Source organism: Microtus pennsylvanicus, chromosome 6, assembly GCF_037038515.1.
Source record: "Microtus pennsylvanicus isolate mMicPen1 chromosome 6, mMicPen1.hap1, whole genome shotgun sequence".
Classification (NCBI taxonomy): Eukaryota; Metazoa; Chordata; class Mammalia; order Rodentia; family Cricetidae; genus Microtus; species Microtus pennsylvanicus.
This window is the reverse complement of record NC_134584.1, coordinates 58,480,692-58,502,701: the sequence shown is the minus strand read 5'-3', so window position 1 is coordinate 58,502,701 and position 22,010 is coordinate 58,480,692. Positions and strand designations below refer to the sequence as shown.

At 41.0% G+C, this 22,010-nt stretch overlaps 1 protein-coding gene across 2 annotated transcripts in view; it reads right to left on the bottom strand.

Moving 5' to 3' along the window:
• Positions 1 to 22,010, bottom strand: part of Msh3 (mutS homolog 3) — a 149,566-nt gene that overhangs the window by 60,582 nt on the left and 66,974 nt on the right. For both annotated transcript variants that reach the window (XM_075976332.1, XM_075976333.1), the window contains exons 11-13: positions 20,131 to 20,215; positions 18,613 to 18,722; positions 5,954 to 6,086 (exon numbers count right to left, since the gene is read on the bottom strand). In XM_075976332.1, coding sequence (XP_075832447.1) covers positions 5,954 to 6,086; positions 18,613 to 18,722; positions 20,131 to 20,215 — 328 coding nt within the window. The remainder of the gene's footprint in view (positions 1 to 5,953; positions 6,087 to 18,612; positions 18,723 to 20,130; positions 20,216 to 22,010) is intronic.

Genomic DNA, 22,010 nt, shown 5'->3' with positions numbered 1-22,010 from the left:
AAAACACTAAACATATGGAAAAAAGAAAGAATATTAAAAGCTTCAAGGGGAAAAGATCAAATAACAAATAAAGGCAGACATATTAGACTAACAAGACTAACACCTGACTTCTCAATGGGGACTTTAAAGTCAGAAGGGCTTAGGCAGATGTTCTGCAAACTCTAAGATATCACAGATGCTCATCAAGACGACTATAATCAGCAAAACTTTCAATCACAATAGAGAAAGACATTACAAGATAAAACCAAATTTAAGCAGTATTTATCTACAAATCCATCCCTACAGAAGGAAAACTTCAAACTAAAGAAAACAGAAAGAATGAATGATATAAAACCAGCAAATCAAATGGGGGTACAACACCACAGCAACAAAATAATAGGAATCAACAAACTTTGCTTATTGATAATTTTCAACATCAATGATCTCAATTCCCCAAATAAAAAGAAAAAGACTAGCAGAAAGGATTCTGTAACAGGATCCATCTTTATGCTGCATCCAAGAAACACATCTTAACATTAGACATGACCTTAGCATAAAAGAATGAAAAAAAGATATTCCAAGCAAACAGACCTAGAAAGCAAGGTGATGTAGTTGTTTTAATATGTGACAAAATAGACTTCAAGCCAAAACTAATCATAGCAATAGGGAAGGATACTGCATACTCATCAAAGGAAAGATCCATATAAGGATATTGGAATTCTTAACATCTATGCACCAAATATAAGGGCACCCAAGTTTATTTAAAAAACACTACTACAAGTTAAATCATACGTTGATCCCCACACCATGATAATGGATGACTTCAATTCCCCATTCTCACTAAAGGACAGGTTGCAAGACAAAAACTAAACAGAGACATGCTAGAGTTAACTGATGCCATAATTCAAATTGGCCTAACAGATATTTACAGAACATTCCATGCAAACACAAAAGAATATAGCTTCTGGTACACAAAATAAGTCTCAACAAATACACCCTGCACCCTACCTGGTCACCATGGATTAAAGCTAGATATCAACAAAAACAGAAACAACAGAAAGCTTGCAAACCCATGGAAACAAACAAATAACAACAATGAAAAGAAATCAATAAAACAAAGAGTTGGTTCTTTGCAAAAAACAGTAAGATTGATAAACCCTTAACACATTTTTAACTAAAAGGTGGATAGAGAAGATACAAATTTAAAAAATTAGAGATGAAAAGTGGATATAACAACAGACACTAAAAACATCCAGACAATAAGGACACACTTTAAAATCCAGTACCTCACCAAATTAGAAAATCTAAAACAACTGAGAAATTTTCTCAATATATACCACTTACCAAAGTTAAACCAATATTAGAGAAGCAATTTAAACAGACCTATATTCCCTAGTGAATATTAGCATCATTAAGTATCCCAACCAAAAAAAAAAAGAAAGAAAGAAAAGAAAAAAAAAACCCATGATCAGATGGTTTTCAAGGAAGAGTTAAGACCAATACGCCTCAAAGTATTCCACCGAATAGAAACAGAAAGAACATTTATTTTATGAGACCAGAGTCACTCTAATACCCAAACCATATAAAGACTCAACAAAATGAATTAGACAAACTTCCCTTCCAAACATGATACTTCATACTCAATACTCAATACAATACTTGCAAACCAAACCTAAAAACATATCAAAAAGATCATCCACATGATCAAGCAGGTTTCATTCCAGAAATGCAGGGATGGTTCAAAATATGAAAATAATCCACCATATAAATAAACTTAAAGAAAAATACCACATGACCTTCTTATTAAATGTCAAAAAAAGTCTTTGACAAAACCCAACACCCCTTCATGATCATGGAGACATTAGGGATTCAAGGGTCATATTTCAATGTGATAAAGGCTATTTACACCAGGGCCACAACAAACATCAACCTAAGTGAATAGAAACGTAACAGCATCTCTACTAAAATCAGGCACAAGACAAAGTTGTCCACTCTTTCCATATCTAATCAATACAGTACCTGAGGCTTCAGCTAGAGCTACAAGACAACTGAAGGAGAACAAAGCAATATGTACTGGAAAAGAAGTAGTCAAAGTATCTTTATTTACAGACGACAGGATACATAAGTGACCCTAAAAATTCCAAGGAACTCTACAGCTGATAAACACCTTCAGCAAAGTGGCTGCATACAAGATTAACTTTAAAAAAAACAATCAGCACCCTCTGTGGTAGTTTGAGTGTAATTGGCCCTCATAATCTCATAGGAAGTGGCCCTATTAGGAGGTGTGGCTTTGTCGGATAGGATATGGCTATGTTGGAGGAACGGTGTCAATTGTGGGGTTGGGTTTTGAGGTTTTCTATGCTCAGGATACTGTCCAGTGTCTCAATCAACTTCTTGTTGTCTAGAAGATGTAGGATTCTCAGATGCTTCCTCTGAGATACCATGTCTGCCTGCATGCTGCCATGCTCTGCGCCACGATAATAGACTGAACCTCTAAACTGTAAACGAGTCACTTCAATTAAATGTTTTCCTTTATAAGAATTGTTGTGGTCTGGTGTCTCTTCACAGCAATAGAAACCCTAACTAAGGTACCTTCCTACATACAAATGAAAAGTGGACTGAGAAAGAAATCAGGCAAACAACATAAAATATCTTGGGGGGAAACTCTTTAACCACGCAAGTGCAAAAAAAGTATGATGAAAACTTTAAGACAGTGAAGAAACAAATTGAAGAAGAAATCAGAAAATGGAAAATTCTCCCATGCTCATGGATTAGTAGATTTAATACAATAAAAATGGCTATCCTACCAAAAATAATCTACACATTCAATGCAATCCCCATCAAAATTCCAACATAATTCTTCACAGAACTTAAAAGGTCAATTTATAGCTTCATCTGGAAACACACACACACACACAAAAGAACAGAGTAGCTAAAACAATCCTGGATATTAAAGGACCTCCTGGAGGAGTCACAACCTCACTCTCAAATTGTACAACAGAACTATAGTAGTAAAAGGAGCATGGTATTGGCACAAAAATAAACATGTTGATCAATGAAATAGAAATGATTGGCCAGATTAAGTTCACACACCTATGGGTACCCGTTTTTGATAAAGAAGTCAGAAATAAACATTAGAAAAAAGTATCTCAAACAACTGGCATTGGTCAAACTGAATGTCTGCATGTAGAATGCAAATAGAATCATACTTATTATCCTGCACAAAACTCAAGTCCAAATGGATCAAAGATCTCAACATAAGGCCACAGAGACTGAACCTGAGAGAAGAGAAAGTGGAGAATAGCCTTGAACTAACTGGCACAGAAAAGACTTTCTGAACAGAACACCATTGCACAAGCACCAAATCAACAATTAATGAATGGAACCTCATGAAACTGAAAAATTTTTGTAAGACAAAGGACATCTTCATGCAAAGTGTCAGCTTGCAAAATCTGAAAAGATTTTACACATCTGATAGAGGAATAATATTTAAAATATATAAGAAACTAAAACAAACAAACAAACAAACAAAAATCTAGACATTAAAAAACCAAAAAATCCAATTTAAAACTGGGGCATGGATCTAAACAGAGAATTCTCAAAAGATGAAATTCAAATGGCTGAGAAGGGACTTAAAGAAATGCTTTTCTTGTTTATTTTTTTAAGGCACGGTTTCTCTCTGTAGCTTTGCTGCCTGTCCTGGAACTAGATCTCGTACACCACACTGGCCTCAAACTTATAGAGATCCACTTGCCTCTGCCTCCCAAGTGTTGGGATTAAAGCTGTGTGCCAACACCATCGGCTTAAGAAATGCTTTTCAATATCAGTAGTCATCAGAGAAATGCAAGTCAAAACTGTGTTGAGATGTGATCTTACATCAATCAGAATGGCCAACATCAATAAAACAAATGACAGTTCATGCTGACAAGGTTGTGGAGTAAGTTGAGCACTCATTCTTTGCTGGTGGGAATGCAAACTTGAACAGTCACTATACAAATTAATGTGGCAGTTCCTCAGGAAGGTAGTAATAGAGCTAACTCAAGATCCAGCTAGCTATACCACTCTCAGGCATATAACCCAAATGACTCTTCATCCACAGAGACACTTTCAACCATTTTCACTGTTGCTCTATTTATAATAGCCAAAAATTGGAAACAGCCTAGATACCTGTCAATGGATCAAAAAAAAAAAGATGCATTTACACATCCCTTGAAAAACAAAATCGCTGTGTAGTGGTGGTGCACACCTTTAATCCCAGCACTCGGTAGTCAAAGACAGGTGGATCTCTGTGAGTTGGAGGTTAGTCCTATCTACAGAGCGAATTCCAAGACAGGTTCCAAAGCTACAGAGAAACAGTGTCTTGAAAAAAAAAAAGAAAGAAAGAAAAGAAAAATCATAAAATTCATAGATAAATGGAGGGAAATAGGGAAAAAAATCATCCTGAATGAAGTAACTCAGACCCAGAATGACAAATATGGAATATATTTACTTAAATGTGGTTGTTAACTCTTCAGTCATTGATAAGGAAGCTACAATCCATATAATAAGAAGCTAGGGAGAGAGTAAGGAAGTAGGGGGAGAGATGGGTCTCTCTGGGAAGGGGAAGTAGAATAGACAGTAATGGATGGACAAGAGGATCCAACAGGGAGTTGGGGGGAGGAGAAAGGTAAGGGACAAGTAGGGACAGCTAAAACTAAGACCATTTGAGGAGTTGCATGAAAACCTAATAAAGTAGAAGCTTTCTAGAATATATACATATATGAAGGTGCTCTAAACAAAATTGCCAGATAATGGGGGAGGCAGAGTCTCAAGTGGCTGTATCTTGTCACCAAATGAAGCTTCCAGCACTGGGAATGGGTTATATCTAACCAAGTGCTCAGCCAAGGGGGTCCCACAGACATAACCAAACAACCCAGGAAATTGCCAAAGCCATTGTTTGCTTTCCATAAACTGATGGTAAGGCCCTTCTGCTGAAGACAACACCTACAAACTCACTGAACATGGAGAAGTCAAGCCTTCACCCACCGGGTAATGGAACATAACTCTGGATACTACCAAAATAGAAGGACAAACACCAAAACAGTTACAAACACTTTGGTTTATAACAGTGAGCTCCCTGCTGGATACACTGTTGCAACTGTGGCACGAAGCTTATGGGAGCAGCCAATCAATAATTGATTTGAGTTAAGGCTCACTCCATGAGATGGAACCCACATCCAACTCTGCTTGGATGACCAAGAACCTGAGACTAGATAGGCCAGGTACCTAGAGGAAAACTAAATACTACTGTTCTGTTAAAGAAAGCAGAAATAAAATGCCTCTTACACCATTCTGCTATACGCAGAGATTCATGCCTTGCTCAGCTATCATCAGAGAACAAACTTCCTCCCGCAGCAGACAGGAACAAATACAGAGACTTGCAACCAGACATTACACAGAGAGTGAGAAAACTCCAAATAACCAATCCTAAAAGGAATGTCTCCATCAAATCCCTCCCCCCTCAGGGCTCAGAGAACTCTGTGGAAGAAGAGGCAGAACCTTGTTTGCCACTAATACTCTCAACACATCCCACACGAACATCTTTCCCTTTGTTTAGGTCAAAGAAGATTTTAAAACTTAAAAATTAAGGCTTCTCTTTTTCAAAATCACAGACCAAAGTAAGTTTCTCATTTTGACAATGAGCTGTACTTGGAATATAAAGCACAGTATCTTGCATTTTTTATTTGAATTTACTTAGGTTTTTGCATTTTAATAGAAGAAAGACTTCAGTATATGTTGCTGAAGTTTCAAAAAGTGAGAATACTTTTTACGAATGTTAACACTGGAACAACTTAATTTGTACAATTAAAGTTTCTGAGGTTACAGCTGTTTCTCATGTTCCTTACAAGCACTGAGAACCCCACACAGTTCTCCTCCAGGGCCTAGCATGAAGGGCCACTGTGAGTATCAGGAGGTTTGATTCTTTACTACTTACTTTCTTATGGTAAATGCTACATAGTCCTCTCTCGATGTCAGGTAATTTACGTAGGTGATTTTCTACCTGCTCAAACACACTGGATTCTGAATGGAGAACATCAGATATTGCATCAAGTCGGGCATTTATGTCCCTGTGAAAACAGAATAACAGCAATGAGCAGATGTTAGGAATTCAGAGTATAGACATTGACCACTCTAATGCCTAGGACTCTGTCACAGTCACTATCTACAGAAGATGCTCTCATTCCATTCTTCCCTGCCTCCTTCTATCATTTGGCTCAACACGCAGATACCATATAAGCAAAGTCTCTAGCTAGTGTAACAGAGATGCCTCATGAGGCAAATACACAGAATATACTTCCCAGCTCCTCTAAGATTAGTCATGATCAGGTACTCAAGTTCTACTCATTGAAATGAGGATAGGAATGACATACGTCACCTCTGTGCCCAGGCTGATCAACCCTCCTATGTCAGCTTTCACACTACTCTTTGTGCCTTTGCTCAGAACACTGCTATAAGCCACATGTTGACTCCACCTGCCTGGGTTCGTGACTAGAGCAGAACATCCTCTACTTCCACATCCACTCTCAAATAAACTCGTGTAGTTGAACCACTGAGACGCGGGATATGCTTGCTATAATAGGCCTATTAAACAATAAGATGACTCGGTTATGGTGATAGTGGTGTTGAATGAGCATGTGCTGGCAGAAATATGCGGCACTATCAATAAAAAGTGTGGAGACTGTGATGTCAAAAGACACCGGAAACCAGCATTGCAGGACTTCATCAATGGTGACGTAGCCTGAGGGGCGTTAGTCACTGGGGAAGGTGTGTGAAGGAAACCTGACTAAATGTACAATGAACTGTGGCCCAGTGAGTCCTATCGGACCAAAGGTCTACACTGGATAGCAAGGCCATCAGCGATTCTTAAGACAGTAGTAAGTGTGTATTTCTTGTGGATACAGGCCCTCAAGAAAATTTAAATGAATAAACCAGTGGATAAAAGAATGAAATGTTCTAGTGGAAACAGAAGCATCGGACATTAAGTAAACACAGTGGGGGACTAGAGATAGACAGTTCAGTATTTAGGAGCACTTGTTGATCTTACAGAAGATCTGGGTTCTGTTCCCAGCACGCATATGCAGGCTCACAACCATCACTAACACCACTCCCAGGTGGGGGTCTCGCACCCAAGACCAGCAGAGTGTCGATCCACATGCGGAAGTCCGGTTCAACACAACTCAATAGCCAGTGGTGGTTCAAACCTCAAGAATCTGACACCAGGCAGTTTATTTTAGGTATATGTAAGTACAGCACAAGTTGGGGGGAAAATCCTGGTGATAATTAACTCAATCACTTGTGTATAATAAAGCTAAGACATGACTACATCAAAACTCTTTGTAAAGGACATATATTCTCTTTCATAAAGATGGGGTCTATAGATAGACTACATTTGACATCTTCAGGGTTTGGGGAAGGATCTGATGTGGTCTCAGTCATACAGATAGTGCAAAGGTCACCAGGCTACAAGCCACCTCTGTTCCTGTTTGTAAAATACATGTGACAACTCCCACAAAGGTAGATTCTATAGACTGACAGAGAAATGCTCAGCATAAGGGTCTAGAGAGGATGACTGAGATAAACATTAGAGTCTGGGGGAGCCAGATACATCCGGCCATACTACATAAGAGTCTGGGGGAGCCAGATACATCTGGCAACACAAAGTAAGAGTCTTGGGGGAACCAGATACATCTGGCTACTACATAAGAGTCTGGGGAAGCCAGATATATCCGGCCACACAAAATAAGTGTCTGGGGGGAGCCAGATACATCTGGCTATACCTCATAAGAGTCTGGGGGAGCCAGATACATTTCTGCATACAGACAGCAGAGGGTACTAACCACATTCATTCCCAGTCTTCTGGGTAGAAACAGATTACACATCTCTTTCTCTAAAGAGACAATCCTGCGTGTTCAACATTCTTGGTTTCCATAGTGCTTATCTGTGAGCACAAGGATCTCTGTGGCCCTTCAATCCTAGGGGATGTGATGCCGCCCTTTGTCCTCTGCAGGTACCAGGCACACATGTGATGCAGATAAATTAATGTGAAGTCATTCAAATAGATAAAGTAAAATACATCTAACAATAATAAGCAAACAGGTTGGTCTATGCTGCTATCCCACACACGGAAGTGAAGGGCACACCTGACGTCGGGATCCTGCCTGGAGCAGTTTACTGTTGGTGGAGAGAAGCTACCTTCATTACCCCGGCACTCACCCTGTGATTTGTGCCTTTCCGTGGTGCAGTGCCACTACACTAACATCCCCACAACTTCAGGACCACAGTATCTCATCACAGGATGCTCAATAAACAGTTGTTCATTTCAATTCAACCTGATTCCCAAAGCTACAGACAAAGTAAATCAAAACGAGCAGAAAAAAAAAATCAAAGCAGTTTTGCATAGGACTGTTGTGATAAAATAAATCAATGTTTTACGCTAACGTTTACTCAAAATGCTACACAAATGTGAAGTTTTACTTCAATCACTCATCCCCACAAAACCGAAAAATGACACCAATTGGATTAGATGGGGATGATGCTACAGATGGTGTGAGGACAGACAGAAGAATGCCATCTGGGGATGTACCAGACAACCCACACAGACAACTACTATCCTGAAATCAAGGGGTTTTGGAATATAGGAAGATAAGAGCAAATGACATGAATAAAAATCTAAGCCAGTTTGATTAATTCTATCAGATAAATAATTAATAGACACAAGACCATAAGTTCCTTAAGAGACAAGAAATATGAAAGTACATTGGTTTCGACCTGCAAAACCACAAAGCAAGCAGCTTTGGGTCTAGCCTGGTGTCAGCACTGGCCAAAGCATGATGCTCACAAAGAATCATTTCGTATTAACCCAGCTTGTTCCAGCTCAGAACATAAGAATTTGGGATTGGGAAGAAAATGACTTGAGTTTTATCCAGGCTCTGTCATTTATTACTTAGCCTCACCCTAGTTCCTCCAGCTAAAATATGTGAATAGCAATGACCCCTGACTTTTAGTGTTAATACGAAAAAATTCAGTAATACAATCCAAGTATTTAAGGCAGCGCCTGCAACACAATGATCCTCCACTGAGTACTTCCAAATGTTATTGTCAGCTCTATTTTATTAGATAATACGAAGAATAGCATCAGCAAGCATGGAGGTGCACACCTTTAATACAAGCATTTGGGAGGCAGAGGCCAGCCTGTTCGTCAGAGTGGGTTCTAGGACAGCTAAGGCTACACAGAGAAACCCCATCTTAAAAAAAGGGGGGGAGGGGAACAAAATCAAAAACAAACAAAAAGAATAGCATGTGAAAGGAAGAAACCACATCAAAAAGGAAACTTGGAAATAACTGTAGACAGACCATAAGGAACACCCAGGAAAATGGGTATTTCCTATCTAGTAAGTAAACAAAGGAGCCGGACCTGGAACCCTAGGCACTGAGAATGGCAGGCGGCAGTGATTCAAAGGATTGTGCTGGGGTTGGTGAGGAGTCTCATTGAGAAAACATGTTACTACTAATTCAGATGCCTCCATGGGAAGGGAGATAGAGAAAAGGTGCATGCTATTGCTTAGCACACATCTGCCAACACTGGGTAGCAATAATTAATTCCATTTTTATCTTCTTATGCAGAATGACATAAGGACATAAAATGCCAATGACAAAGAATGACTTCAAAGTTTTTAAAAATAAAACAATTCATATAATCTGAAAGTCTTTTTTATTAGAAGTAGTTACAAGACCTTCCAGGAAATTATAATAAAGCAATATGAGAGTCATGGGAACCATTATGTTAGTTCACCCAATGAGAGAGGTTGGATGAGTGTGACAAACAGGAAGCAGCACTGGAATAATCATAAGGATGTCTTAGTTTTCTTTGCTATCATTGTGATTAAAAAAAAAAATACCCTGACAAAAGCAATATAGCGGAGAAAAAAAAACTTATATGACAAACAATTCCAGGTTAGAATTTGGCAGAGCTGAAGAGAATAAGGGTATTCGTGTTTCTGCCCAGCTCTTTCTCCAGTCTTATAACATTCAGAACCCAAACCTAGGGAATGGTGCTATGCACAGCAGCCAGGTTTTCCCACTCACCAAGATAAGATAATGCCCCACAGACAAGCCCATGGACCAACCTAACCTAGAGGATCGCCCATTGAGATCCTCTTCTTAGGCGATTCTAGACTATGTCAAGTTGACAACAGAAACAACCTCAGACCATATTGTCCCAAGACGCCCCACATTAGTGCCCTGTTGGCTGTTCAATATTATACAACCTAATCCAAGGAAAGAAAAGTGCCTGAATCATTTCATTCCAAATGAGCTTGGAGTCCTATAAATGACAGAGTCTTCGTTAGCAACCAGAGGCCAAAGAACTACTTGGCGTCACTGAACTCCTTCACACTTACAGATGAGCTGGTTGATGCTGTTAGTGTCACTCAAAACCGTGCACAAGGGCTGCGACTACCGATGGAGCTGGGACCCACTGATGACGTTTGTGACGCTATCCCTGCAGTGTAAACATGAGGTGAAACACAAACTCATCGTTGGGGTATTTGTTTGTGTTGTTATTCCTAGTTTTTCACTAAAAGTTTTTCTTTAAATCTGGATGATCCAAATTAGAAAACTGATTATAAATACGAATACCCTGGTCATGTGATATGACTAAGATGAATGTTTAAATGGCCTTCTTGGGGACAGAGAAAAAGCTCAGTGGTTATGTGCATTTGTGTCTCTTCAGGAGGACCTGGGTTTTGATTCCCAGCATCCTCATGGCTCACAATCATGCATAACTTCAGTCCAAGGTGAATCGATGCTCTCTTTGACCTCCAAGGGTATCAGGCATTCACACTCTACACATAAACACACACATAACACACACACACAGAGACAGAGACAGAGAGAGAGAGAGACAGACAGACAGACAGACAGACAGACAGACAGACAGACAGACACGGAGGCAGAACATTCATATACAAAGTAAAATGAATAAATTTTTTTTAAAAAAATAGCCTTCTACCGGAGGCATGAAGTCCTTTTCTAGGACTTAAGTATTATTGCACTGACCTGTTCAGCTTTGCCTTTCACACACCCCACTCAGACACCTACAGAAGTCATAGAGCACTTGGAAAGTACCAATACAGAAGGTGGGAGGTGGCACAGCTGTAGCTGTTGAGTAGCTACTAAACCTTTTTCCATAATGAACTTCTACTATATTGAAGAGGGGGAATTTTTTAAATTAACAATGATATGATAAAAATGGAATTATACATGTTATGATCTAGGTACAATGGAACACGTGGAGGTGCATCTCGATTTAAGAGTCAGTTTTGAAAAAGAAATAGAATTATGATGACTGTTTTTAATCTCTCCCCCACTCCATCCTTCTCCCTCTTTGTCTCATTTATTGCTGTTGTTCCTTTCAAGGGCCAGAGAGGACTTGCTGAGGACACCATTTCTCTAGATGAAGAACTATAAACAAATGGCCAGGGGGAATGACCTAGGAAGGTGGGAAATGTGGTGGTGGCCTAAAAGCAGTGTAGCCACACAGCAGCTGTGACGCTAACTTGAGAAACAAGACAGAGGGGCTGGATGCTGGCTGAGGATAGTCAGAAAGCTGCTTCAGAAACCCAGGCAAGAACAGTCAAGGACCTAAGGCCATAGCTATGGGAACGGAGAGAAGCAAATAGTGTCAATAAACAATAAAACAGTAGCTATCTGACATAGAGAAGTTTTTGTTATAAAAGTCACAAACCGGGAAATCCTCCTCTAACACTATGAAATAACCATCCTGAAAATCCCCACTAGCAAAAGCCTAAGGCTGGGAAAAGGTAGATCCAGAGAGCCATGAAGCAGAGAGCCATGATCCTGTTCTTGGCTCCCTGTTCTTCCTTCTCTGCTTCAGTGACCGCTGCCTGTTATGTCAGGCTATCAGAGCTGTTCTGCACCCCACTGAGATAACACTGGACCTGGAGAACAGAGGAGAGGTGGACCCCAAGTTCCTGGTCCTGTGCCTGCCAGTGGGGCTGGTTAATCCTCATGCCCTTGAGGGACAGACACTAGCTACCATCCCTAGGCTCACTCTCGTCTTGTTAGCAGTGGTCATGCTTTCCTTACCTTTGGAGGGCAGAGGACACAGGTGTGAGGTCAGTGGCATCAACCACAGCTCTCTGGTATGCACTCACAACAGGGATGAGAAGAATTGATCCCATGGTGGTTTAGTAAACAACCATGAGTCCAGAGAAAGCAGTGTTGGCACAGAGTGTAGAAAACTTTCACTCTGTTAGAACCAATGACTTTGGGGGTCCCCTCTGTTAGGGGTTGCCTTTTCTAACCAACATATTACTTTCTGTGTTAAAATATAAGATAACAGCCAGGCGATGGTGGTGCACGCCTTTAATCCCAGCACCCGGGAGGCAGAGGCAGGCGGATCTCTGTGGGTTCGAGACCAGCTTGGTCTACAGAGCTAGTTCCAGGACAGGCTCCAAACTTGAAAAACATATATACATATATATATGTGTGTGTGTGTGTGTGTGTGTGTGTGTGTGTGTGTGTGTGTGTGTGTATGTGTGTATGTGTGTGTGTGTGTGTGTGTATATATATATGATAACATGTACATAGTCAACAGGAACATACACTGACCTTCCTAAATTCTCAGGTCTTACTCTAGCTTAGTTCATTAAATAAAAGAGAATATTTTGTCCACCCATACAGACAGCTTCTAACAGTTAATGATGCTACCATTCTAAGGGACAGCTAGGACACTATCTAGTCATCAGTAAAGCTTGCAGGCTCTCCTAATATCCCTGACTATCCCAAGTAAAACAAAATGCAAGAAGTACAGGACCCAGAATCAAGAAGTACAGGACCTAGATCTCACAAGGGATGACTTGAACACCCAGCCTCCTCTCTGCCATCTTCATAGCTGCCTGCAGATGGGTCATTTTATGACTGTTGCCAAATCAGTTCAAAACAAGGAATTTAACCGAGTCCTTCTACACGGATGGGCTTGGGTCTAAATTGTGCTTTCACCTGATTATAGGTGGTGACAACGTTTTGCAATTTTTTTTTTGTTTTACTTTTACAAAATAAAACAACACATGGGAAGTTTTCATTTTTCCTTTCACCAAGAACACAAATGACAAAAAATCCTGGCATGGAGTATTAACTGGTACAGACACTTTAGAAACGAGTATAGAGGTTCTTAAAACTAGAAATAAAACTACAATATGACCTAGTTGTACGACATCTGGGCAACACCCAAAGGAAAGTCTATCACACCACGCACAGCCATGTTCACTGCTGCTCTATTCACAACAGTAAGGAAATACAAGTAGTCTTTTGGCTAAACAAATATTCCAATATAAGGGAAAAACAGTTTCTCCTGGCAAACTTTATAACATTAAAGCAGAAACCAGATAAAGGAAAACCTTTATCTTTTGTCTAAAGTTTTCTCTAAAATCAATTTTCTTAGAAAAGTGAGTTTCCCCTGAAGGTGCACAGCTTCACCTTCATATCTCTGAATCCTAAATTTTTTTATTTTTATTTTCAAGGCAGAGTGTCTTCTGTAGCTTTGGAGCCTGTCCTAGAACTAGCTCTATAGACCAGGCTGGCTTTGAACAAACAGAGACCCACCTGTCTCTGCCTCCTGAGGGCTGGGATTAAAGGCGTGAGCCACCACCATCCAGCCTCATCCTAAAATTTTTAAGAGGCATACTTTAGTCATAAAACGAAACAAAGATACTATATGCTATCAAAAGCTCACAAAAGGAATATAATTTTTAATGGATAATAATAAACACTGTAACATATATATTAGGATAAGAAAATATTTTAATTTTTAAGCTGATACCTAATGTATAGAGTAGAGTCAATTAACTATGTAGAAAGTGGAGGGAAAGGGAAGAACATTCTAGCTAAACCAACTATCAAGTACCAAGACCACAAGATGAAGAAAAACTTCTAGATACCCCAGCACCACAGGTAGACACATGGCAAGGAACAGACAAGAGCAGGCAGATGAAACAGCCATGGCCAAAACGTCTGATTTTATTTGAAGCATAATGGAAATCTAACTATTGTAGCTGGATTTTTCTTTGGGCCACCAGCTCCCAAAAAACATGGAGACTTACTATTAATTATGAAAGTCTGGTCTTAGCTTAAGCGTGTCCCACTAGCTCTTATAACTTAAAATAACCCATATTTTTATTAATCTACATTCTACCATATGTTTTTTTATCCCTTTCTCATTCTGGGTATCCAGCTCCTTCCATGTCTCCATGGTGTCTCCTGTGTGCCTCAATTATCCTCTTCCTCTCTCTGCCCAGAAGTCCCGCCTATCTCTCCTGTCTAGCTATTGGCTGTTTAGTTTTTATTACACTAGTCAAGTAATACCTCATCACACTGCACAAATATCCCAGAACAAACTGTGTCAAGGCTAAGGGTATGGCTCAGTGCAAGAGAAGTCAAACAATTACTTAACATCTCACAAGGCCCGAGGTTTGGTCCCCAGCAGGGGAAAACAAGTCACTATTTCATTAAATTAATTCTTTGCCTCCAATCTGCTTTGTAGATCCAACTAGAAGCTTTCCTGAAGCTCACATGTGCTAGCATGTGTATGGGTCTGGTATGCTATATGGGTCACAGACCACAGTCTGTGATAAGCTATCTGAGGTCACAGCCACAGATCAGTTCCTGAAGCAGGGAAGAGAACCCTGGGGAATTTCAGTGTGTGAGGTACAGGCAGAAGGGGGCACTCACAGAGGAAACACTTTTTAATTTACTTATTTTTACATCTTTTAGATGTATTTATTGTATATATACCAGTGTTTAACCTGCATGGATGTATGTGAACCTGTATGCCTGCTACATATGGAGGTGAAAAGTTATGGGTGGTTGTGAGCCACCAAATGGGCACTGGAAATGGAACTACATCCTCTGCGAGAGTAACAAGTGCTTTAAACCTCCGAGCCATCTCTCCAGCCCTTGCTTAATGTTTTAACACAGCACTCCACTAAGTCTTGAGCACATTTTTTGGCAGTGCTGAGGCAAAAGGAATAATCATCAAGTAGACCAATCTAAAGACGGAATCTTAAAAAAAAATGCAATATAAATTATTTAACTTTTAAAAAAGCATTGGACCTCGTGGCTTACAACATGCTATCCATTTATAAGAAGCTGGGAAATGACTCTGAAGAATCTTCTTGCTTAAAATCAGCAGACCTGATTAAAAAAAAAAAAAAAAAAAAAAAAAAAACCTCCAAGGGAGATCTTTTATAGGAAACGCTGTGACAGTGTCAGTAAGCATAAATCCCATTTCCAAAGCTGAAGTGAGCCACCGAGCACATGATCAGCCAATAGAGCCAAAGTCATTTCTGCCTCTGTACCTGATGCACATGTCTGCACCAGAGAGGCCATCTGAAGAAATAAACTGTGCGGAGGGCAGAAAGTCCTTCGAATATAAATATAAAATGGTTCTGAATTTATGAGCTCTCTGTTTGCCCCGAGAGCTAGAGCCAACCATCTAAAAGTACAGAGAGACATCTAAGAGGATTCACAGATGACTAGCAAACCACAGGACTCCACACAACACTGGGAAACTTGCCTCATCCTGTGTGCCCCTCACCAGCCATGACTGGTCCTGTGATCTTGAGACAGATGAAAGCCAGACCCTCCCTAACATGTAGCATCGATTTCAGAGATGGACTCTCAGCTGATAGGATCAGCAAGACCCTGACACTAGTGTTTTGAAAAGGAGAGAATGGTAAGAAACAGCTGAGCCCCTGGCTACTCAGCTGGTCTGTCTCTAATCGTTCTCTTGGTATCATTAAAATTTAACTGAAACTCCCTTTAAAATGCACTCTAATGGATTAAGAGAATAAAAGTTTTTAAACAATGACCTAAATTAAAAGAAAAATGTGTGTGGTTTTCTGATGTGTTAAGCCAGCACAGCGCTCACACGTGGAGCACCAGTGTTCAGTCCGTACTGTGCTTGTCATCCAAGCATGAGGACCCGAGTGCCATCCTCAGAACTCAGACAAAAGAACTGGCACAGTGCTGGGGAGGCAGAGACAGGTGGACCTCTGGGGCTCACCGGGCAGCCGGCATGGCAATTTGATGATCTCCAGAACATTCAGAGAGGCTATCTCAAATGACTGATAGACAGACAGTCCCTGAGGAAAGGTCTCTGGCCTCCAGATGCACACACTAACCTGTCAACACACACCAAAACAATAAAGAAGGGAAGGAAGGAGAGGAGGGGAAATAGGGGCAAAAAAGAAAAGAAAGAAAATGAGAGACCATCAGGGCTGGAGAGATGGCTTAGCAGGTGTTGGCATTAACTGCCAAGCCGCATGACTGCCCTTCCAGAAGCCTGATGGTGGAAGGAGAGAACGTTACTCCTGCAAGTTATCTTCTGACCTCTACATTCAAGCAAGTGGCAAAACACATATACAAAATAAAGAAATATAAAAAATAAAATTAGATAAATAAAAATTTAAATTTAAAAATCATCAAGTATTAGTGTTGGGTAAGTGGCATGCCTTCTTTAAGCCTTTCCGGAAAAGGAGGATTCCAAATGAAACAGAATTCAAGCCCTGAAGAATAGAAAACATGGTCTATTGACTTTATCTCAAATTAATTCTTTTTTGGTTTTGTTTTGTTTTGTTTTTTTGAGACAGGGTTTCTCTGTAGCTTTGGAGTTTGTCCTGGAACTAGCTCTTGTAGACCAGGCTGGCCTCAAACTCAGAGATCTGCCTGCCTCTGCCTCCCGAGTGATGGTATTAAAGGCGTGCGCCACCACTATCTGACCCTCAAGTTAATTCTTGTTATATACACACAAAAACAAAACAAAGTTAGAAATAAGCATGCTTAACTTACAGGAAAAAGTCTCCTAGAGAGTGTCTTTCTATTGTTTCACCCAAGCAAATAGCATGGTGAGAACCAAGGTGTGGCGGGTGGTTTCCCTTCAGCCACAGGCTAATACACAAAGCCACCCCCCCCCCTCCTCTGGAAGACATTCAGATTCATCTGAATGTGAAACTAAAGAAGACACCCACTTGAGGGGTTTCTTCTCTACCTCATAAATTCCCCGCATCTTGCAGAAGTTAAAGCAACAGAGTGGATCTGAAGTGACCGGTCATGATCAACAACATCTCAGCACGTATATAACTGAAGACAGTGAAGTCATCCTCAGGTAACATGGAGCTAATAATACTGTGATGTGAGGCTCAATAGAGAAAGAGATGGTTCAGTAGATGACAGTCCTTGCTGTCCTTACAGAGGACCTAAATTCAGTTTCCAACACCCATGTCAGCCAGCTCCAACTGCTTATGGGATTCTGAAGGCCCTTTTCTGGCTTTCATGGACACCTGTTCTCTCTCTCTCATACACACAGACACAAAAATAAAAATAAAATTTAAAAATTATACAGAGAATTGCAAGGTGCAAAGAGGCCCTCCCCACCAGGTACCTGCTAGGAGGTCAGAGAGTGCGAGCAGTAGGTAGAATTCCTGCTTTCCCATGACAGCATGGCCGAGGCTCCCAGGATGGACTCGCTGAGCACACACATCACACAGCAGCTCTGCTCTTCACAGCTACACTTCAGTGTGTGGTCAGTCACACTGGTAAGAGCGCAGGACAGGCTGGGGCCTGCTCATGATCTAGGCTCACTTCAGGACTTAGCGCTGCTCATTACTACTATGGGGTATGAGACACCAAGCAGGTTTTTGAAGCTTTCAAGGCCTGTTCCCTCATTCCGAGGACCCACGTAGGGAGGCGGTTTGAGTATGGAACACTGGTACATAGTAAGAGTCTAATAACTAAAAGCATACACTCAGTAAACACGACTGAACACCTGCCATGGGGCAAGCACAGTTCCAAGAAGGAGTTCCCACATTTACCTTCATATCTATCATCTGGGGAACCTAAGAACCCCAGCTCCCCAGTCAATTCGATCGCAGTCGGCAGGGCTGACGCAAGCATTGCGATGGAGATCCCAGAACATTCTGATGTGCAGAGACAGGGACACTGCTAGTGGAGGCACTGGATTCAAGCACCTTCCCAGAAGGACCTTCATATCTGCCGACTCTAATTCCAAAAATACTTGGATTTCACCAGAAAATCTGACCCTGCTTCAGCTCGAGCCCTCAACACTTCTCCGTGCTCATGAGAGCTTCACCAGCAATGCCGTGTAGCTCCCTCTACAAGAGCAACTCTGATCCCAGCCCCACTGGGCTAAGATAACTCTCTCCAGCTAGCAGCCTCTAAGCCTCACCTTTGAAATCCTCCACAGAATGCACTAGCCATCGCGCTCCCTTCTGGCAGTACACCCTTACACTGCTGCTGCCAAACCAACTGGGCTATCCCCAGCAATGCCCATGGCTTCTGATCTGCAAGCAGGCTTGCTCTTAACTGGTGTGGGGATGGGGCTGGCTCTGTGTATTATCAGACAGTTCACTGTCAGTTATAAACTACAATTCTCTCAAATTTAAGATGGTGAGCTTGTTAGCCATGGTAACAACTTTAGTTTCAAAGCTAATATACTTTTAATTTCACAATTTTATGTTCACAGTTTAAACACATACACAAAGAAAATCCTTTCACCTTAATTTAAGCAATGGTTGGGTCACCCACTTCTTTAACTTCCTTCTCCCAAACGAGGTTTTAGTGTGGTCTAAAACCCAAAGCAAACTCCCTCTGGTCTTCATATCAGTCTGAAAAAGATCAGAAAACAAGTTTTCTTCAATTATAGATTACAATACAATACAGTATTCTATTTATGTTGCTGTTTACATGCCCTGGTTAGTCCACCTATCCTAGTTGGTTTTCAGTGTTGTCATTGAACAGAGGGCTTTTTGCATGCCAGGCTTTTTGCATGCCAGGTAACTGTTCCACCACTAAGCATCCTCAGCCCTCCTGATTTTAAATATCGCAGATGCCCGGTATACATGCTACTCATAAGAAGTGCTCTTTAGTGTGAGGAAGGACCTCACCTGTTCACACAAGAGAAAATATAAATATATCCTATTTAAACAGCAGAGAGTGCGTAGCTTTGGGTTAACTGTGAGTAAACAATTCTGAGGCCTCTGTTGATGAGGCCACAGGTAGTCTGCAGAGGTAAGTAGAGGCCATTAGTTCTCCACTTCTGTCTGTTAGAACCCACACCTTGACCTGGAAGGGGCTCTAAGACACAGCTGGATGGCAGACGACTCCGCCTTAGGAACTGGATTAGAGAACGGACCTTAGGAACTGGATTAGAGAATTGACAGAAACAAGGAGAAAGGAGGGCTGTGTCCACAGGCTGTGTAGGGAACTCCTGCAGCCACGGGACAAACTCTCACCCTGCTTCCTGTTTCTTCTCAAGAGCTGCTGTGCAGGGCCAGGGAGAGACATCTACAACAGAATTCAGGGGGCACAGCACCTCCACCACAGAAGGGAAACAGACAAAAATGTTCCTCAAGAAAAAAGAGCTGGATGGCACAGGAAGATGAGGAAATAATAAGAATCAAACTCAAGAATCAAAAAGTAAACCAGTATTTACACGGACGTAATAATGAGTACTTGGAAGAGCTTGAAAGCACTTCACGTAGAAAATTCTCCACTCCTAGAATTAGTGTTTTATTTTATCTGGAATTACATTTTATTTCTTTGTAATTTTGTTAGAACACTAGTTTATATTCCAGTTTTCCTAGTAAGAATATAAAAATGAAAGCAATAACCTGAATCCTTCCATTATGGTCTTAATTTATTGAGAAAAGGCAAGTAAGTGATGATGTAATGATGGGAGCTCGTGAGATGAGATCCTAAGCTTCTTAAAGTCAAGGAGAGTATCACAACAGCCTGTTTAATATGCAAATAATGAAATAAGATGGCAGACGATGAAGGCAAGCACTTCATACTAATTTTCAAAGACAGCACCCATTCTAAGAAATATATGCTATAGAAACAGCAGAATGCTATGTCCTTCAATTACTAAAAACAATAGCTCTACAGTCTGCCCACCCCATATAATGCTACAGTCAAGAGACACCCAGGTGATAGACAGCCTGCTGCCTGGCTTCCACCTCCCTTATTTACTTCCTGCAAATCATTTTAATCAACCAGCCTTCCTGTCATCCTGACCTGATTCTGTAGGATTTCCAGATTCCTTAACGTTGTTCCATTAATTCTCATAAATTCCATTCCACTTGACAGCTGCTTAAAATTCCTGAAAAAGATGAAATGTAACAAGTCCACAGGTGAGCACACACATCTCAAAGAACTGCAGGATGCTGTCTTCCACGGAAGCCACTGCTGTGACACCAAAGGCAAGAACACGGAAGGGAAGGGGAGGGGACAGTGTTTCATGTTTGTTCACATCTCCAGGAACAGAAACAGACTTTTATCACTGGCAGAAGACATGGTGGCTTCTTCAAGCAAAACTATGCAATTAGCCACAAAAATCTGTCAACACACCTAAGACCTCCCTTATTCTCTAGCATGAGATCATCTTAAACTCTTTTACCCACATTCTAATGTGTACAGCAAATGTTACTTACTCTATAATTAACAATACATATTAACGTGGGCAATGTTCAGTGAGTGTAAAACAGAAAAGAAGTAAGTCATTTCTTTAAACACAGTTAAAGGATTCTTACATTCCTAATGTTCCTGAAAGTATCAGAAAAACTTAATAACTAATTTTCTTTTTTCTTTTCTTTTTTTTTTTCTTTCTCTGTAGCTCTGGAGCCTGTCCTAGCTCTGGAGACCAGCTTGGCCTCGAACACACAGAGATCCAACTATCTCTGCCTCCGGAATACTGGAATTAAAGGTGTGTGCCTCCACCGCCCAGCCTTGATAACTGATTTTAAAACACATGTACAATTCTAATCCACACAGAGAATCAACACACTACTAATACAATTTCCCTTATCAGTGAATCCAGCAGTGTTAGAGCTCATCATTTGCCAGCTTGCTTTTCTTGTTTTTGTGTCAGTTTCACTATGTAGCCCAACCTGGGCTTAAATTTGTGATATTTGCCTCTGCCGCCCAAGCACTGTGATGACAAACATGTGCCCCACACCTCACTACTGATGGCTTCCCTTTGAGGGGAGAAGTGTAATGCTGAGTCATTAAACTAGAGGGAGTGTGTCCATGTTTACACCACATCCTCACCTCACTTCTGGGGGTAAATAAACTCCAATTTCCCAAGCTCTCACCCAGGAATACAGAGAATGGTTCTACCAAGGCCAAGAGCCCTGGGAAAGAAAACTGACCCACCACATAGTAGGAGCAATTTACCTATGGGAGGTTTACTCTACCTTTCAAAGGATGAGAACTCACTACTGATCAGAGGACAACAATCCTAAAACTGACAGCACATGTGTGTAGCCTTTTCTCCCTCCGCATAGCAGCTAATTTTCTTAAAATACGGTAATTCGGATCACAAGTACAGCATCCTTAATGGACCTAAACTCCCTGGGGGCAAGATTACCAGGTTAGCCCACTTATCTTCTGCTACCACATGGTAGGGAAGCACAGTTGCTTAGTGACTGTCCCCACCTTCCTAAAGGAAAGCTGCTTAGGTTTGATCCCTTTGAGTCAGAAAGCCCCAGAAATGTCTGAAGCCCCCAAGCATAGCTATAAACCATAAGACATCACTGACAAGAAGGATCAATTAGGCAGTGTTCGACTGTATAGTTAACAGGTATTAATGCAAATTCACAGTCAAAGATCCAAAACAGAAGGGCTGGCAGCCTGATTCTGCATTGGTGCCTAACTCATCTGTTTAGAAATGGAGCCAGCCGTGATGCTTCCTGCCCCGACAGGCTTCACTAACTACATCCTAGCACCAATCAGTAAACATGTGGTGCCCTACTCAGACATAGATCCTTAATAGGCGCTTAGTTACTACCCCAGTCATGTGGGTTGCTATAACAAAACACCTTAGGCTTGGAAATCTGTAAACAAGAGAAGTTTACTGCTCACAGTTCTGGGGCCTGCAAGTTAAAGACCATGGATCC